The sequence below is a fragment of the Labrus bergylta genome, chromosome 21 (assembly GCF_963930695.1).
Source record: "Labrus bergylta chromosome 21, fLabBer1.1, whole genome shotgun sequence".
In the NCBI taxonomy this organism is placed as follows: domain Eukaryota; kingdom Metazoa; phylum Chordata; class Actinopteri; order Labriformes; family Labridae; genus Labrus; species Labrus bergylta.
The window spans coordinates 4580530-4600455 of record NC_089215.1 but is presented as its reverse complement, the minus strand read 5'-3'; the positions used below and the strand labels follow the sequence as shown (position 1 = coordinate 4600455).

The 19926-nt window shown below is 44.3% G+C and overlaps 1 protein-coding gene across 18 annotated transcripts in view; it reads right to left on the bottom strand.

The window, feature by feature from the left end:
- The window catches only part of tanc2b (tetratricopeptide repeat, ankyrin repeat and coiled-coil containing 2b), a 169125-nt gene that overhangs the window by 8847 nt on the left and 140352 nt on the right, over positions 1-19926 (bottom strand). For 14 of the 18 annotated variants that reach the window (XM_065949866.1, XM_020630813.3, XM_065949867.1 and 11 more), the window contains 17 exons: positions 15459-15497; positions 14055-14336; positions 13706-13830; positions 11329-11560; positions 10935-11104; positions 9802-10080; positions 8726-8893; positions 8277-8437; positions 7235-7343; positions 6943-7065; positions 6572-6808; positions 6238-6453; positions 5554-5647; positions 3038-3171; positions 2715-2838; positions 1714-1889; positions 828-960 (listed from right to left, as the gene is read on the bottom strand). In XM_065949866.1, the coding sequence (XP_065805938.1) occupies positions 828-960; positions 1714-1889; positions 2715-2838; positions 3038-3171; positions 5554-5647; positions 6238-6453; positions 6572-6808; positions 6943-7065; positions 7235-7343; positions 8277-8437; positions 8726-8893; positions 9802-10080; positions 10935-11104; positions 11329-11560; positions 13706-13830; positions 14055-14336; positions 15459-15497 (2802 nt within the window). The remainder of the gene's footprint in view (positions 1-827; positions 961-1713; positions 1890-2714; positions 2839-3037; positions 3172-5553; positions 5648-6237; positions 6454-6571; positions 6809-6942; positions 7066-7234; positions 7344-8276; positions 8438-8725; positions 8894-9801; positions 10081-10934; positions 11105-11328; positions 11561-13705; positions 13831-14054; positions 14337-15458; positions 15498-19926) is intronic. The other 4 variants (XM_065949869.1, XM_065949870.1, XM_065949871.1 and 1 more) reach the window with 1 other exon arrangement.

Here is a 19926-nt window from a genome sequence, read left to right as displayed (position 1 = left end):
GAAAAGGAGGAGGAGGAGGTTATGAGCAGGGAAAGGAGTGTAAGTGGGAGGGGGGGAGGGGGCAGAGTTGCCAGAGAAAACAGCGAGAAAGAGGTGAAAGAGGAGGAGAGGTGATGGCATCGGTGGTCAGAGGAGGAGGAGAAGTGAGAAAAAGGAACACAAAAAAAGCAGCAGTGAGAAGCGGAGATAAGTGCCTGAGCAAATTAAGAAGAAAAAACAGAAAACAGGTACCCAAAAGAAACAGTGCAAGCGCTAATCACAACCTGTCTCTGAGCAACAACCGCAGAGGAACAGAGAAAGAGCGTATGATTGAAGGGAGAAAGACGAACAGGCGCTGACAGAACATGACAGAGAGAGAGAGAGAGAGAGATAGAGAGAGAGAGAGAGCAAAACAACACAGCAGCAACAGTAGTACAATAAAAAAGAAACACACATCGGAGCCATAAATAGCTGAGGAGAAGCAGCACGATGCAGCCGTGGAGGGGGCGGACGACATACAGTAGCAGGTAGTAGTTTAAGCTACATGGAGACACAAACCTGAATCCATGGCTCAGTGCAGTACAATGCTACAGTGCTCTTAAATGACCAGCAGGGGGTGTGTACTTAAACCAAAGTGCATGTTCCATCTTTGGATTCTCCTTTCATTCATGCAGCTCATGCTTGAACTCCAATGCATGACCTTTTTTTTTTCAACCAGAATACAAATCTCATTTTTGTATCTCATTCCACAGCAGGCAAATCATCTTTAATCACGCCGCGACATCGGACAAAGATGCTGCACGAGAAGAGATCCTCTCAGCTCTTTTACTCTCTCGTACTGCTCTTACCTATCTTGGCTCCTTTCTTGAGCAGGGCGACCACCACCGACGTGTTTCTGCAGCCCACCGCCCGGTCGAGAGGACGCATCCCGCTGTAATCTACGTGCTCTATCATGGCCCCGTGGTCGACCAAGAACTGGACCTGAGGAGACGGAGAGATGTGTTGAGAACAGCTTTTTTAAAGAGCAATCTTTGACACGTCTGCCTCAAGTTTGATTTTTTTTTATACTTATTGTCTTGTATATCTCATCTGGTTACTTTTTACCTGCGTTGTTGTTGTATTAATAATTTTGTATGGGTTACTGCCCTATTTTTGTTTGTTTAGCTTTGAAAATGCTAATAAAAAAAGAAAGGGGAAAAAAGAGTGAACCTTAGACGTACTTTCACAAGAAGAGTGAGTGAGAGAGATCCAGAAGGCAGGCAGTTGACATTTTTCTTCGAGATCAGCGAGTAACAAAATCCGACCGGGATAACAAGAGAACAAGGTGCCCTTGCTCAATTCCCTCTTAAGTGCCTGAAGTGCAACCTCCATTTAGAGTTTTTGCTCTGCTGGGTTCATGTTTCCACATCACACTCTTGTCAGTACAGTACTGGACCAAAATTGGCTTCCCAGCTAGTTACAGTTTCACAAAATCGTGTTTGTAGCTATCCGTCTAAGAATCAGGTGACAGTTGAGCACAGGTAAACTTTTACCCCTTCAGCAGACGAATATGAGAAGCGAATCCATCTCTACAGCGAAGGTCATACATCCGAATAAGGTTAAAATACACAAAAGCTCCTGTTTGGGCACATTGCTGGGTGAAGGGAGACCTCAGGGTATGATACTCGGCCCCTTGTCCTTTTTGTGTTGTCTTTGTTTTAATTATACATACATATATATATAGTGGAAACTTACCACTTCAGAGTCACCGTAGAAGGCAGCCAGGTCGAGCGGCGTGCGTCCGTTCTTGTCCGCGTGGTCGGTGGCCGCACCGCTCTCCACCAGGCAGCGGACAACAGGTAAGTGACCTTTCAGACAGGCCCAGCTCAGAGCGGTCAGACCCTCCTTATCCATCAGAGACAGCGAGGCTCCTGAGAAAAAATAAAGTGCAATGAAGAGATAACTTTCATGACGCAAAGTATGCTCCATCTGCATCCCCCTTTTTTTTTTTTTTTTTTTAATTTAACTGCTTAATCTGTTTTGATGGCTTTAAATGTGTTGCTGATTTAATTTGGCTGTAATTATGCAAACAAGTTATAATTACGCTAATTTTTATCAGTGAGGTTCTTGTTTGTTTTTGTGTGAATAACTTTTGGATGAAAAAGTAAAATTTCTCAAGCACAACAACAACTGTTCGTGCTTTCTTACCTTAGACATTTATACAATCATTTTCTATAAATAAACAAAGGAAGTTTATTCTCTTTGGCTTCACGGACACATCTAATCTGACTCTCCTGCACGTCTGTCAGGTCGAACTTTCTGTCTGCACCCACTCCCAAAGATGGAAAAACACACAGGAATTGCTGTCAAAAAACCCAGAGAGCAGCGGCAGAGTGATTGGAGTTAAGAAGACGTGTCTAACAGAGCAATTCAGAAGGATGCCTGCATAAATCTCAGTCTATCCTTCAAACTGACCATCCAATGTCACTTTGATTTATTCAACGCATTTTCTTCATGGCCGTCAGGCTTGGAATAACAGAGATTAAAATATGTATTTCCTTCATTTTTTGTGTAGATTTTATTTTTAAACAGTACATAAAAATCTTTTTATTTATCTTCTTGTGATGTGTAAATGCCCTTAAATGTACTTTGGCTTTAGTCGTAGTGGTCTTTTAAGTGGAATGCATGAAGACCTACCTGACCAAAATTTGTTCTAAACACAAATTTCCTTTTTTATCTTATTTTTAGTGCCTTACCTTGAGCCAGTAAAAACTCAACAGTGCCCAGATGTCCCTCTGAGGCTGCCATCATTAGAGGAGTACGACCCTGTTTGTCAGGCAGGTTGACGTCAGCGCCATGTGTGAGGAGGAGGTCCACTATCTGAAATACACAAACATAGAACTAATGTCATTATATAAATAAGTGTCATACTCCTTTTTCTTTGTGAGGTAGAGCAGTTCCATTTTTTGTGTCTACGGTGTCATTGCTACATCTTCACAGCTTTTTGGAGCTAAGCAAAGTCTCAAGGAACTCAAATCAAACTTCTTAGATTAAATAGACGGATGAGTTGACCTCTTACCTGCCAGTGTCCCTGTCGGACGGCGCTGAACAGCGGGACGATACCTCTCCTGTTGGGCTGAGCCACAGCAGCCCCCTGCTCCAGTAACAGACGACAAACCTCCAGCTTCCCCCGACCGGAGGCCGCAGTCAGAGCTGAACACACAAAGAAAAATTGGAGATGAGATAAGGAGAGAAGGGTCAACGTTGTGGAAAGAAATCAGATTTTTTGTTCCATTTTTCCTACAGCGACGTGTTCCTTGTTGGAAAAGGTGTAAGTTTCTTCTGAGGTCATTATTGAACATGCAGGAATAGATTTTCTGGCCACTAGGGGGCGGTGGAAGCACATTTAAACTGAAACATCACTTTCAAGGTTTGTTAGAAACAGTTCCTAATTTTCTCTTCCAGCAGTAACACAGCAACATTATGGTTCATTAGGAGTTGTTTTGTGTCTATGTGTTGAATGCTGAAAGTCCAATATTCAATTTTAAGCTCTGTTTTGTCTTCCGAGGGGGAATATCTGAGTCAACAGCTGCTATATGCTCCCTGCTAGTGGCTTACTGGCTCTTTAGTTGTGTACAGTGGGTTTTAGGTTTTTATTTTTCTAAACACAGCTTCCTCCTGCAGAGCAAAAGATGCCACAGGGGCAAGACAGTGAATTCAAGCACTGAAGTTGTGGTCTACACAGTTTAATAACTAGCTGAAACATGGAGCTACGCAAAGTTAAGAAATAATTCTCATAAGGTTCATGTCTATGAGCTCCCGTTTCACAGTGTCATATAAAAATATTAAAAACGAAGTGATCTGTGCCCTATAGGGAAAAAAAAGCAATTCTGGGAATCAAAGTCTTGTTTGAAGAGAAGAGAAAAAAGAGGAGAGAGGAGAGGAGAGGAGAGGAGAGGAGAGAGGAGAGAAGAGGAGGGGAGGGGAGGGGAGGGGAGAGGAGAGGAGAGGAGGGGAGAGGAGGGGAGGGGAGAGGAGAGGAGAGGAGGGGAGAGGAGAGGAGAGGAGAGGAGAGGAGAGGAGAGGAGAGGAGGGGAGGGGAGGGGAGGGGAGGGGAGGGGAGGGGAGAGGAGAGGAGAGGAGAGGAGAGGAGAGGAGACGAGAGGAGGGGAGAGGAGAGGAGAGGAGAGGAGAGGAGAGGAGAGGAGAGGAGAGTCCTTTCAAAAGACATCTGCTCAAATGTAATGATTATAATTGGAATAATTTAAGCAGAATGAACAAAGTAGAATAGTAGAAGCCCTGAAGCGATGACCCTGACTTCAACTTTGGTCTGACTGATTCTGGATTTTTCAGGCTGATACTGATTAGATTGATCAACTACAGCATCCTTTGTTGCTGTTTTAGCCGTTGAACTTCCATATTTCTTTTCAGAAAGACAAAAGGCATGCCCGTTTCTCTTGATAGTATGTTACCCAGGCCAAACACAACAAATTATTCACCTCACGTTCGTCCTCTGAGCACAGATGATTTAAAGACGTACAGAGAACAGGGACGGCACACATAAATATAATTTGTCGTGTTACCGTCTCCATCGATTATTTGCAAAAGGGAAGCCGAAACATTACAACCCTGACAGCTTGTTTCTGCATTCATTATTATCAGTTTGATCCTATTTCCACCCATGAGGCCGAGAGGTTTCACTCAAAAAATGAAGTCGAAATTTCAAACACGGGCATCGTCATCAGCCCTGACTTTCCCCAATCGGTGCATCTCTAATACAACCCCAACACAATCCATTTAACCAACCATGACTCTACAATCATCTGTGATTCTGTGTGACTCCAAATAACATTTATAAACATGCAAGAAGAAAAGAGTAGCAGCTGTTTTTAGCTTCATCTCTTGTATTCTTTGCTGGAGGAACACTTTGATCTACACAGTCCAGTTAGTACATCTCCTCACGCCTCACGCTGATATTCTGTACATACTCTCCCTCTGGCTGTATCGTGTACTTTCAGTTGACCTATCCAGTAACTCTGTGATTACAAATCATCCTCCAGAACGACTGTGATCCCTGATAAACATGAGACCACGGCTGAGTGAGTAGAAGTCCCCCTCTTCAGCCGACAGAGAGGAGGGGGAATAACAACCCCTCACGATGAGGTTTCATCGCTTTAGGTTACATTGATACGTCACATAAAACGCGTCATTTCTGAGCACCCTGGATCCCATTCACCCCCCGTCCTCCTCCTCCTCCTCCTCCTCCTCCTCCTCCTCCTCTGTGTGAGCCCAGCCCTGTCTGTGCTCTAATGACACCACTGCATCGCCGGCAGCATCTGACGCAGCAGCGAGCAGACACACAAGAGTGATCCCTCAGAGGCCGCACTGCAGCGCTCTGCCTCGCAGCCACACACAAAAAAAAAAAAACCCTGCACAGATTTTAAAAAACCACATTCTCTAAACTATAGAACAGCTCATGTTTGTCCCGGGGTTTTTAAAAACAATGTGAACGGTTAAGCATTCACAGGCGTCTGTCAGTGCGGAGGGAAAGGTTTTATTGACGTTATGTCTGGCTCAAGTCGGTAACCCCCCCACCTGTCTCCCCCCACAGGGTGTCGAAGTTATTGATCTGAGCGCGCTCCACCTCCTCTTCATCTTTCTCCGGCAGGTCCAGCAGGTAGGACACAATCTGATGGACGACAAGATTGAAGATGACACAGATTAATGTCCGAGTTTGCCTCCAAATAGACTCAGATAAACAGCACAAACACAAATATTGACCGAGATAAAAACCACTTGTTGCTTTGACCTAACTTTCCTTTATATGCGGTTTCCATCTGTGCACCACCTGTTGCTTCTTCTTTTTGTGATTTATTTGCTGATGTAGCACAAATCATTTCAGTGTTTGAGGGATCAATACAGTGTCATCTTATTTTTAAATAAAAATCTTAAAAAGGCTTTTTTCTTTTGCAGAAACAGCCAGTGCAATACAATTTAAAATAAATAAATAAATAATGAATTAAAATAAATTCTGAGGTCAAAAATATTCAAGAAATATGCACAAAGTTAACGGTAAGCCTGCAAGGTATTTCCTTGGTTTTTCATGAATGACTAAATAATACTACAAGGTTAGAACAGCCTTGAAGTGAATGTGGTTCACACGGCAACATAATGCTGCAAGAAAAAGTGAATCTCACGTTTGAATATTACAGTAAAAACTGCAACAAGCAGAGTTGAACTTTAAAAGCATCACCCGTCTTTAACCCGTCCCTGCTGTACCTCTGTGTATCCCATACTGGCTGCAGCGATCAGAGCCTGCTGCACCGCGTGGCTCTTGGTGAAAGACGCCTGTTGTTGTGTTTGTGACGACTGCTGCTGCTGCTGCTGTGGACCGAGGCTCCAGTCACACTGGATGAGGAACTTCACCACCTCCATGTGACCCCGCAGGGCTGCGTGAACCAGAGCACACTGGCTGTTCTTATCCAGGTGATCCACCTGTTGACAGCAAAAATATATTTCATCAGGTCAACAAACAGCAAGAAAAAGAGTTCAATCCCTTCACACAATCTGCCTCTCCTCGCCAATTTTCCCGCGCGCACACACACACACACACCTTTGCTCTCCTGCGACACAGCGCCGTCACTATGGCCATGTGACCCCCGGCGGCGGCGTAGCCCAGCGGCGTCAGACCGCTTTCAGACGGAGAGTCGACCGAGGCGCCGAACTCGAGCAGCAGAGCCACCATGTCCATGTAGCCCAGGTGGGCGTGGACACACAGGACGGGGGCGTTGTTCAGCACCTCGGTACGGTAGTTCACATTAGCCCCGCCTATCATGAGCAGACGGCTCACCTGGACACCAAAAAAACGAGGAAATAAACAAATATTAAAATACGCTACTCCACAGAGAGAGGGAGAAAAGAAGAAGAGTTCATTTCAAAGTCAGATCATGTTGAAATATTCTTTAAATTTGAATCCTCCCTCACCTTAATGTTGGGCGTGTAAAGGTTTCTGAGAGAAGAAAGTGCTGCAGAAAGGCCCTCTGTGCTGTAGGATACCCACAGGCCTTGCAAGATAGATGAGGAAACCCCGACTTTTTTGCTGAGGCCCTTGAACAGAGAGAAAGAAAGAGAGAGAGAGATAGAGAGAGAGAGAGAGAGAGAGAGTAAATATTCATTACTGTGGAGTCAGACCACAGCTGTGTGTGGGCTTCTGTGAGTGTGTGAGTGTGTGTGTGTGTGTGTGTGTGTGTGTGTGTGGAGACAAATATCGGTATACCTTGAAGATATGTGCTTTGAGGATGTGATGGCCCAGCTCAATAGTCTGCTGCCGGTTCAGCTTGCTCTCCAGCCGAGAGAACCAGAAGGCCAGTAGTGTGTGGCCGCTCCTGCAAACACACACACACACACACACACACACACACACACACACACACACACACACACACACACACACACACACACACACACACACACACACACACACACACACACACACACACACACACACACACACACACACACACACACACACACACACACACACACACACACACACACACACACACACACACACAAACACACAACGTTTCAGTGACATGAGACATGTGACTCATCCGGTCATCACATCCTGTTATCACCTCAACAGTTGGGCGCAACTTTTTGTTCCAATTATAAGACAGGAAATAAAAAAAAAAACGCATCCGCTTCCTCTGCTAGATGAACGTAGTGTACCTGTGACTAACAGCAAGATCTCGTTTTACAGACGCCTGATAAACAACACAGGCCCGAGCTCTCAACACAACTAATTAGTTTCAATTACAGACGGTGCTGTGAGAGGTAAGGTCATCACGATAGGAGGATTTCAAACTTCAATATGAGCTAGTAAAAATCAAACAATGTTGATACCTGTTTTGTTACCATAGCAACCAAATACAAGTCCTAGACACCCGATATTGAGTAAATTCTAGTTTCACATTACCAAAACTTGCAAGCAAACTTCTGCACATTTTCTTAACTGCAAAAATCCACTTGAAAACTTAAAAATATGACTGAAGATCTGTATTTATTTATTTTTTTTTAAAGCTTTGGTACTTTTGGTCTGAAAGAAGCCTGCTTCATCTTATGACACAGCTGAGGTGATGCAGCAAGGAAAGGCAGATGCTGCAGATGCAACGTACATGCATCCTGGTGCATGTAGGGACTGCTGCCATAAAGGCCCCTAAAGGAACGCACCAGCAGAGTTTGAGAAGAGACTAAACTTGCTTAACATCACGTTCAGCCTCCCAGAGCCTCCTCTTTTTCCTCCCCTCAGTCCTCACCTCGGGTCGCAGAGGAACTTCGTCTTTTCCCCTTCTTCCCTCCAGATCAGCCACTCTCTGAAGGACGGGTGAACAAACATCCGGGTGCCGTCCCTCCTCTTCACCAGGAAGACTGACAGGTTGTCTACGCGTTGCTGGAAATCCTCCCAGTCCAGCGTGCCCTGCAGCGAGACGCACGCCTCAGTGTTATTTCTTATTCAGAGCTGGCTCGGGATGAGACGATCTTTGCACGCAAACAACTCACATCATTAAACATCACATCATCGCTTTAAGACGTTTAAACTGATGTCTAGATTGAAGAAGACAGAATGAATGCAAGACACTTTGTGTATTAAACAAAACCCACTTTTAAAAAAAAACATTTGTTTAAAAGAAGACTTTGATATCAACAAGGTCGTCTCATGAAATACCTTTTCCATAAAACATCTTCAGGTATTAAAGACTACTACCTGCAGCGAGCCGGCGTTGGTGGCCTGGTAGATCTGCTCGTCATTCAGCGGGTGAAGCGAGGCCACGGCCACGTTGAGCAGGGGGAGCGCCCGCTCGAACGACGACTGTGTGGGGAAGCGCATGTTGCACTGCAGCAGGTAAACCTCTGCCAGGTTCACTGGAACCACCTGAGGGAGAGGGAGAGCAGAGAATCTGAAGCGTGGTGCCGATTTGGATCAAGTCTACAGGATATAAATAATGCATTGTGTTTGCACTGTGCGTCTTCAAACTATTCCACGTGCTCCTCCCTCAGAGAAGGAGAATGTAAATTCATCTGTTGTCATTTTTATGGAGTCTGGGAGCGCGGCTGAATACATGAAATTAAATGAATCTGCTGCTGCGAGATAAAATATTTCAATATAAAATTGCCGGCTAAAAACAATTCAGCTGCATTATTTATCAACAAGGTGCTGGGAAGAACTTACGAAAGTACTTTTCTTCAGAGTGCAGGTTCATTAAAAAGATGACGTTCCAGCGCTGCCTTTGCAGAAATTCGGCACACTAGACGTCGATTACATATCGCTTTACAAAGTCTGACAGTTTGGACTCGCTCTCTCTCAGACAATATCATAACAACCGCCCCCTCCCTCGACCACCCTCGCATCTCAGCCCTGTTGCTAAGGAGTTCATCAGGGGGACGCAACAAATGATCCTGTGGTATTACCTTACTTATTTAGCAATTTAGCTCCAATAAAAATATGGCAAATTAGCAATCAGCAGCTCATGTTGCAATGATAACATCGATGTATAAACAACTTTAACTTAATTGCATTTATACTAAAGCAAAGTTAAATAATGGCTGCACACTGATTCAGTCTGAATCCCTCGTCGGAGAGGGTCTTTCTGTGTGGAGTTTGTATGTGCATGCTAGAAAACAATGCTAAAGGAAAGTGTAAATCTTAAAAAAATCTATCAATATTTTTAAATGATTGGTGTCAACATCCCCGCTTTTGGTCTATCTGCTGAATTTCTCTTTATAGATGACTTCTCTCTGAGCTTAACCCGAGAAAACCTCACCCAAACAACAACCACGTACCTTATAGCTGGAGCTTTTCAGCACAAGGTAGCCCTTCTCGATGAGGTCAAAGGTGAGCTTGAGGTACAGGTAGGAGCCCTGGCTCAGGGCTTTGAGGTGGGCGCTGAGCTTGCCGAAGGTGGTGTTGTCCATCTTGCCGTTGAGCGAGATGTTGTTCTGGATCTCGGGGCTGCTGTGGATGCGGTGCAGGATGTAGCCCTGCAGGTCCTGGTCGATGGCGTCGTTCTCCTCCAGGCCGTCCAGAGAGATGCGGTGGAACGGCAGCGCGTTGGTGATCTCCTGAAGCAGTCAGAAACATTTTCAGTCAAAGTGCTGTTGGTCCAGAGATATCTGACCACGGCCTACATGCTTAGTCATTTGAAGAAAACTGATTCATATGAAGGTTTAAAATAAACTTCAAACAGTCTATGACTAAGTAGTCTACATCTCATGAAGGAAAGGAAGAGGAGACAAATGAAGCAGGAAAACAAAAAAAGTTCCATTTTAAAAACATTTTTCTTCTGAATCATTTTCTGAACAATAGAGACAAAATAAAACGACACAAAGAGACAGAAGCTCTTAGTTGATCTTTCCATATCGGCTTTTAAAATACATCAAACCTTTTGAATTAGATTCAAAATGAAACAGCAGAGGATTAGTTACTGAACAAGTAGTGAGATTTAAAGGCTTTATATGTGATTTTTTTGATCCAGCAGATGTCGCCCTTGAGCACCAGCATGAAACCAAAACAACTCGCGCTGCATTGTTGTGTTAGCATGCTAATGCTAGCGATCTTTATTCTGCTCGTATCTTCACACTGCATGTAAATTTACCTGAAATGAGCGTGATCTAGAAACACAGTTAAGCAGTGAGTACAGTATGTTATTCTTCTTTTCTCTAGTCCCTCAATTAAACAACTTTTATACACGAGGGGAGGAGTCAGCCGGCCGTCCCGGCGATGTAAACAAACTGAAGATAGGACTCTGAAAACTCTGAAAACATCACAGACAGTGGGACTCGGGTGTTACACCCATTGTAGACAGTCATGACTCACAGAGTTATTTTCAGAGGATATACTTGATTTCTATTATATTTAAGTGTGAAAAATCACATATAAAGCCGTTAAGCCCACAGAGAGAGTGTGGCGTCTCTACCTGCAGCGTGGTTCTGACTGTGACCACCAGTTTGAGCCAGGGAGGGAACTTGTTGATGGTTTTTGTGAGGAAGGACACGATGGTGTCTCCGTAGTCCGGCTTGTGGAACTCCGCCTCGTTCAGACCGTCGATGAGGATGATGAGATCCTCCTCGGAGTTGATTTTCCTCTCTGAGAAATCAGGAAAAACGTGCACAATTCAAATAATATAAACATGAATGACAGACTTAAGTGAAAAATAAGAGGTTTCTTCTCCTGGAAACAGATTAGTCTTTAAAATCTGCACCTGCTCCTGGATTCAGATCAAGCCACAAAGTCACATTTTAAGTACTTAGCAGATTGAAAAGAAAAGTATCTGATATAACTTTATCAGCTGATAACAGCTGTTATTTTACCTTTGTAAAGGACATCCAGGGGCTCCAGGACCCCCCTCCTGAAGGCAGCCAGGGGGTCCTGCACGCAAGAGCGCAGACTCAGGATGCTCTGTAGGTGCGGCTCCCTCAGCAGCTGCTCCCTGTAGGCAACGAGGTGCGGCGAGCGGCACAGCAGAGCCGCCACGTTGTGCACAAACTCTGGGACAAGGCAGGTGTAGGCGTTATCCGCCTGGCAGTAGTGGTACGCCACCACCTGGGGGCGACAGAGAGTAAAGCCGGGTTCAGCCGGGTCACACAGAGAGAAACATGAGAGGTGAACGCTTCCTAAACAAACATTTGGGTATTGCACACAGACTCGTGACCAGCGTCAGGGAGGCTGTGAGGCAGACGACACACTTTGAGAAAAACTTTTTTTTTTTCAGGGTTCTGTCGAGTGCAGAGCCGGTGATGCCAGCGTCTCAACTCATCTGGGATTGATTCGACGTCATGGCAGACGATTGCGGTATAATGAAACATAATGCTCCTCGTTTCACTGCACGGTTTCAGCCATTAATAATTCATCTATTCCCGACTGCCAAGAGAGACTGATTCGGGGTCAGCTCATGCATGCTCATGTGTCTGATGATTGTGTCATGAAGGAGTCAAGTGTTTGACAGTGAAATTTCACAGCCTTGAACATGCTTAAATAAATAAAATGATTGGTTGAATAGATGAATAAAAAGTTAATGCATGGCAACATAATGACTCAGGGTGCGTCTGAGAGGAAATGGGGGGTGTGGCTACAGTGACCAGCAACAGCAGTGAGAAACAGTGTAGGTGTTACGGGTCCTGCCTGTGGTCCAGGTCATGTTCGGAGTCACTGCTGTCTTTTGAAAGCCTGGATTACTGATTGTAACAAAAGTCCAGAAATGTAAAATGAGGGTGCAATGCCTCCCTTTGCACCCTCTGGGAACCGGGGCCTGGTGGGATTAGGTTAAAAAAGTGGAAGACAGGTGAATTTTTTTGGAGCGGCAGGCGTGAGCAGACGCTCCCGGGGACTGGGCGATCATCACACTGTGTCCAGATTTGTCTCCCGAGGTGCGGGCACAGCGATTCAGAGGGCAGTGAGGGGAAAGGCTACGGAAAACAAAAGACTAATCAAAAGGGAATTCTAATTTCTGGTCACAACGGAATAAAGGGCTTCAAAAATAAGAGGGGTGAAAAAGGGAGTGAGCTCAATTATTAATGTACAGAGTTAACAAGATCTAATAGCTTGGCTGGGAAATGGCTTTCTGCAGGTATAAATATTTCATAAGGCTCCCTGGCAAAGTTGTTTTTTCTTTTTTAAACACATCTGCATAATGCATCAGGCTGGGACCGGGGATGCAGATGGCTTAGCAGCAGGGGGGGGGGGGGGACCAAGGGGCGACAGAAGACGGGGAGAGGAGCAGGAATAGAGCCGCTTTCACACCTCATACAGGTTTACACTGCAGGCAGGAGGTGGATGTGAATACTTCAGAATATCGTTCAAAAAGTCAACATGTAACACTAAAACGGGCTGCACATACATTTCAGTATTTTCATATAAACAAAGTCCCAACTTATCTTCACCTGTTTTGAAGTCTACCCCCCCTCAGGTGAGGAACCCCCCCCTCCCCCCTCCATGAGCTTGAAACATTTTCACTTTGACAGAACTCCAGCGGCGTCTGCACTTTCATTCGGGTAAGAAGCTAAAAGGGAAAAGAGCAAATCACTCGCTCTCAGGCCACCTATGCTGTCACTAATTGTTGGAGAATTAAGACTTAAAAAGGAGCCATTTAAAATTATCTTGCAGTTTTTTTTTTTAATTACAGAGATACCGAGGCCCCGAAAAAAAAAAAAAAAAATGTCACGCTTAAACACAAACACAGACATTATGCTCGCGTGGCGTTTCGACTTCATGAAGAAAATGAAAATGGACAAACAACACATGCAAATGCAAATATGCAAATAAAGCCCAATGACACACAATATGACAAAAGAATATAAGTCCTTTAGTTCACACAAGGCTGCAAGGAAAGAGAGGAATGGAGGTGTGGAGAGGCAGATATGTTCAGAGGGAGCTCATCTTCTTTAATGCATACAAATGTGCTTGACCTATTTCATACAGCTATAGTGCATATACTATTTCATTTTCAAATCCCTATGAGCACACTCATTTCTGCAGCAATTGGCTGAAAATGGAGCATTTGAATTCTTAAAAAGTAGCCGATTGGAGGGGAAGCAGTCAATTAAAAATTGGAGTTCTTGCAGCTAGAAGTTCAGGGCCAATGATTTTTAAAGACTTGGCTTTCTTTTTAAAATGTAAATCAGGATCTGGAATGGAAATATGTGTGTGTGTGTGTGTGTGTGTGCACATGGTCACAGGTGTGTCTTGTACCTGAGAGGCCAGCCTCCTCATGCCTTCTTCCTGGCGTCGCCTCATCTCAGGGGTCCCGGGGCAGCTGCCTCCTCCCAGGGTGCCGTGAGTGGGCTGAGGCTGGGTGAGAGGAAGCCCCTCTCCATCTGGACACAAGAACAGCTCAACATGCTCAGTGACAGCTCGGAAAAAAAAAAAAGAAAAAAGGCGGCACATTCATGCAATCTTTTCTCGCTTGATATTCTCAAAACAAAGACTGTATCCGGATTGAACATGATGTTAAAAATAGAACATGATGACATTCAGGAAGTGATCTTCATCCTCACTGGGAATTAAAAACCTCGTTTGAAGAAAACAAACGGATGCCTACGTTTGGGAGAGGCCTGCGGGCTGTCCGAGGCGATCTGTCTCATGCGGGTGCCGTGGCAGCTCAGCGCCACCAGGCGCGAGATTATGGCCGTCTTTCCGAAGCCAATGTTGCCTACTACGGCCACGCCGCGGTTGGTGCTGGCGTTGGGGCTGTTGAGGTAGGCGTCGATCTCCTGGAAGAGCCACTCGCGGCCTGTGAAGACCGAGTCCATGGTGATGCTGGGCACCTCAAACAGCAGGGGTTTGAGGGCGATGTCTTGAGGCCGATAGGGTGCAAAACGTACTGGAAACAAAGAGATTGCAAGTGGTCAAAAATATACTCTTTGATAATGTTTGGAAAGCAGACTCTCTTTCTTTATGTGTTTGGAAACTGAATTAAGGAAAGTTTTTGAATGTACAATACGAGCTCATAAATCTAAGCCATGGGGCATACAGTATATATACTTTAACTGTCCTGCAAAATATGTATGCAAACACATTGCACACCCACAGATCTCTGCATAGCAAGCTAAACATTATTTCCCTCATATATTTGTGTTCTGGGTATCGCTTCAATGAATAAGTTGCTTTGAATTTGTTTTGTTTTTCTGCACTGAACAGCCTTAAATTCAACAGAAATTGGATCTTTTATGTTTTTATCTCCAACAAAATAAGTGTATTTATCAATTTGTCACAGTGAACAATGTAAAACACAGAGAAAACTAACAAAAAAAAAGGATAAATCAGCTTGTTGGGTAAATAAAAGGTTTTAACTTTAAGCTAGAGATGAAGGAGAAAAATATATTGTGTTTATTGTTTGAGGAGTGAATTTTTTGTACCAGTTCAAAGCAGAGGACTTCTTTAAAAGTCTAGACTTGTTGCATTTGTTTTTGCAAAATAAAAAATGTGCAAAAAGTGAAAAAACAGCATCTTCTTTCTCAGCCGAGGCGGACTGATGAGTTCTCTCACTAGGGGGAGTCATTAAACTGAAGTCCTCCAGAGGTTGGGCATCTTTTCAGCACAACATATGGACCATTAAAGACTGATGAGGGTAAAATAAAATCGGCTCTGAACTTCTGAAGCTGTGTGATAAAATGCGCTGTAAAATTTAGGCCGCTGCTTCTGGGTGTCATCTCCTGGGTTCGGTCTTCTTAAAACCGACTGGAGCTTTGAGATGAAAAAAAAACACGCTCTCTTCTATGTGCTGCGTCTTTACTTTAAATGTTATATCAGCATCTGGTGATTACGCCTGATTAAGAATGTGAGTGGTATGTGAATAATCCAAACGCTGTGCTGGCAGGAGGGAGTGTGTGTGTGTGTGTGTGTGTGTGTGTGTGTGTGTGTGTGTGTGTGTTGCCACTTCACTCACATTAAGCAAGTAGCCAGCGAGCACAGGGAGCAACAAATGAGAAGAGGAGAAACTTACGTGATTGGGATTGCCAGGCATGGGTGTTATTAGCGGAAGCTGAGACGAACAGCAAGCATAAGACAAAAGAGAGAGAGAGAGAGAGAGAGAGAGAGAGAGAGAGAGAGAGAGAGAGAGAGAGAGAGAGAGAGAGAGAGAGAGAGGAGACAGAGAAGTGAGGGAGGGGAGAAAGACAAGCAGTGAGAGCAGGAATGAAAACTGGCAGCTGTGTGTATCAGAGCACAGGGCAAAAAGATGCAGCTCAATGAAACAAAAACAAAAACAAAAACAAAAACAAAAACAAAAACAATAACAAAAACAAAAGCAGCAATAGCATCGGCACATCATGATGTCAGAAATACGGGGAAACCACCAGACCCGGGGTCGATCGCTAATTGAAATCCTTTGAATTACATCGAGCGTATTCCTCCGCATGTCTGGAGGGGAGGTTAGGGGAGAGGGGGTTCGCACTTTTGGGAGAATCTAATTGGTTCCATTGTGCCGGCCAAGATCAATCAATCCCAATAAAACATAATTGAATCCAGTTCTAGTAATTCGACCCCGGGATGGGAGACTCCAAACTCGACTCCTCTGACTAACGTGTGTGTGTGTGTGTGTGTGTGTGTGTGTGTGTTACAAGTTGGGAAAGTTAACAGGGTCTGCAAATAAAGTCATTAACCTCCGTGCAAGCAGACCCCCCCCTCCCCCCCTCTATGTTTCCAGTCATTACAGAGCGCTCAGTCAAACAGCTGAATGTTCTTCCCCAGGTGATTTCTTCACTTCTCTTTTACTTGAAGTTGAATGTAATCAGATTTTTTTTTTGCAGCGTGCGGTTTAGAAATATATCTGCTGGTCAGACGATATCCAGGGAAGCGGCTCATTCACACTCTTGCAGAATATCAGCAAAAAGAAAACTCTCTGAGTCGGAGCGGTAGGAAATATATATGCACCGGACATAAAAGATGGAGAGAGCGTGCAGTTAGGTTTTTTTTTTTTTGTGCGTCTGCAGAAATCTCTCTTCTGTGTGCAGGCAGACACAGAGCTACGAAGAGAGCGAGGGTGTTGCATTAGAGCTGTATATCCTCCGTAAGTGACTCCTGTGTGCTGGATTGGCTGTTTGGCTTCATCACATAATGAGCTGATATCGCTCTTAATGTATTCTTTTTACTCCAAAGTGCAGCTGCAAGCATTACTTTCATCACACGAGAAAACGCCACGATCATGCTGAGAATTCCCCCCCTCCTAGTTTGCAATCAGCAAAAAGCACAAACAGATATACCTGGAGTATAAAGGGAGTGGGGTGAAAAGCTGTGCTCGGGTTTTTTTTTTGTATACTGAATGCAGCGCTGCATTTTACTGCTCTAAGCTCTGTGCAGGCTGCAGCTCCATGTTTTAGAAAAGACTTCTCATCCTTTTTTTTTTTCTCTCTCCCCTGGTCAGACTTTTTTTTTTTATAGATAGCTCAACAAACATACACACATATAAACACAGGCAGAGAGAGAGAGGCCGAGTGACTCCTCTACGATTCACAATCTGATGTAATATTCCTCAAGTTGGGTGTCACGCTGTAAAAGAAACAGCCCTGATGCAACATATGTGACGGGGAATGCAAAAGCTACTCAATGCTGTCGTTTACAAAAAACCATAAGCAACCAAAGTAGGGGCTGTGTACCCAAAGCTACTCTGTTTTACAGTGGCGCTAATCCAATTATCTAAAGGGGAGGGGGGGGGGGGGAGTGACTGGATGCCAATGTCTGTAAAGCTCCTTTCGTCCTAGTGGAATTACTAAACACACCCTCGCACTATTGGGCGCCATCCTCCAAACGGCAGAAACGATTACACCACTTTAATGCGCGTGAAGTCGTGCAGCCACTACTGCTCCTCAGTGGCAGGTATTCCAGGAAAGAAAAACATGGCAGCCATGTTGTGAACGGGCGCTGAGGGAGTTGTTTCCAGGACGGTGAAAGCGAGCGTGTGAGTGTGGATGGATGGATGGCAAGTTGCTCATAATCCTGCCCATAACACTCCCCCCCTCAGGCGACATTGAGCAAGGTATCACTCCCGCTCCGCTCCTCTCCTCTCCTCTCCTCTACCACCAAAACCTTCATGGCCAGACGGAGCGAGAGTCTCAGACGTTTTTTTTAATTATTCACCAGGTGAGGATGACTCACGGTGGCTGAACAGCGAGAAGGACGAGGAGAAGAAGTGGTGGATGGGAGGTGGAGGAGAAAGAGAAGGAGGAGGAGGAGAGCCGGCTTGATTTTGGCACTGATTTGGAAGGAGGGGAGGACATGATGGGAGGAGGAGGAGGAGGAGGAGGAGGAGGATGGTTGTTGTGAGGGAAACTGGGGAGTGAAGCGATGGGTTATCTCAGGTTATCTGAGATTTTTCTCTTTTACATCTGATGTGTGAGTTTATACAGCTTCTCCTGCCGTCTCATTTTTCAGACATACAGTTAAAAAAATCCATCCAACATTAGACGCAGAGCTACAGATGCCACACTCAACGGATCTTACATAATTTGTGTTTTTGGAAAATAAAACTCATCTTATGTAATTTGCACTGCAGGCTTAAGTACAATAAACCTAGATGTGCGCATCGACAATGCAAGTCTTAAGAGAAATGTGTTATAATCTTCCTCTTTGGCTCCAAATCCATTTCAAACATACTATTTTGGAGCTGGCATATTTTCACCGACTTACTTTATGTCTTGCAGCCAAGCAACAGAAAAAAAAAAATTGTGTCAATACGTTATATAAGTTGATGTAAACGCATCAAGTGCGACCCCTGCACATCACATCCTAAAATCTCTCTCTTTATAAGGATTACTATTGATCATGACAAGATTACGGAGATGAGATAGAGGGCATGGGCTGTCAGACAATGTGAGAAATAGGAGATAAGGGCGTGATAATGATCTGGAACCGTCAGTGTCAGTTGTTTTTTTGGCAAACACGTTCATGCACTGTCATCAAATCTCCACCTGGAATCTCGCTGACTCGGCTGAGACAGCAGTGGGGGCATCCTTTAGTCTGTGTTTGCTGTAAATAATTGACGGAACTGTGGTTCACTTTCGGGTTAACCTGCAGCTCTTTCTTTCTGCGGTTGTTCATCATTGGGCAACAACAATACTGAATATATCGTCCTGTTCCCAGCAAATTAAAGCTTCCAATATATTCATGCACCTTTCAATGCTTTCTGACTTTCCTATCCTGTTGGTGACAAATCCTCTCGCAGTCCTACGACTCAAACTGAATCATTTACAATCGGGCTCTAACAAAGTCGACAGGCAGGCACTGGAATGTGAATAAAAAAAGTGAATTTGTTGGGAACTATTTTTCAGCGGCTGATTCAAACTTATTCAGACCGATTGTTAGGAAGTGTTTGGCAACAGCAGGAAAAGAAAAAAAAACAGTATGTGGGCTGAGATGAAACGAACAACAATGTCCTGGTACAGCGACAATAACAAAGGTCTATCTTAGAGAACAAACAAAGATAACCTTCAGTGTCTGAGAGAATCATCAGGTTTTGTTGTGTTCACTGTCTGCTCTCATATTTCTGGTTATATTCTCGCTCAGAGCACCTCCTCCTCCTGCTGTCTGGCATGTTCTCAGTCAAAGTTTACACTGAAGTCTTTGAAAATAGGGATAAATATATAGCTTTATTATTTAGTAAATCTCAGTAATTTTCTCAAATAGGTAGGCGTACTTTAACTTGAGTAAATAGTGCATTTGGTCGGGGCTATTTTCAGACTAGAAAGTGTTTGCATTAGCAGATTAAAGTGTGGTATGGATGATTTTAAAGATGACATATGATCCTCCTTCTCCACCTTTTCAAACAGTCCCCTGTGGTCTAAATGAAATATCTGTGCTGTGCTTTGGTCAAAATATAACATGAATCAAGCACCAGAGGAGGTTTGTGACCCTGTAGAAACCAGCTCACTCAGAACGCTCTGTTTTGGTGTATGTCTCTTTAAATGCTATGAGCTCCCCCCCTACTCATCCCGCCCCTTTCTTCTGCAGGATGTGGCGACACTAGTTCAGCATTGCACTTCAATGGCAACTCATGAGCATGCCACCTGGGAAAAACATGGCTCCCAGAGACAAAGAAGTGCGTCAACCAAGAATACGTTCCTGAAGTTACTTCATGTCATTTTGAAATTTGAAATTTTTGTGCCTCGGCTTGCCCGCCATGGTGAGTGTTGGAGACTAACCTGTAGTCTTGAAAGTGATGTACTGTGTTTATTTCACTTATATTTTATAAAAAGTAATGCTTAATGCATTTAAATTAATGCAAGTCACATAACGTAACCAAAAAACCTACCATGCCCAAGTTAAACTACGACAACAGAGGTCTATCTGAGGGAATAGGTAACCTTCAGTGTCTGCATGAGATGAACCGGATTTCTACTAACTTCATTGTTGAGTGTGGTGATAACATCACTCAGAGCTCCAGCTGTCCAGCATGTCTCACATCAGTTTCTGTACTT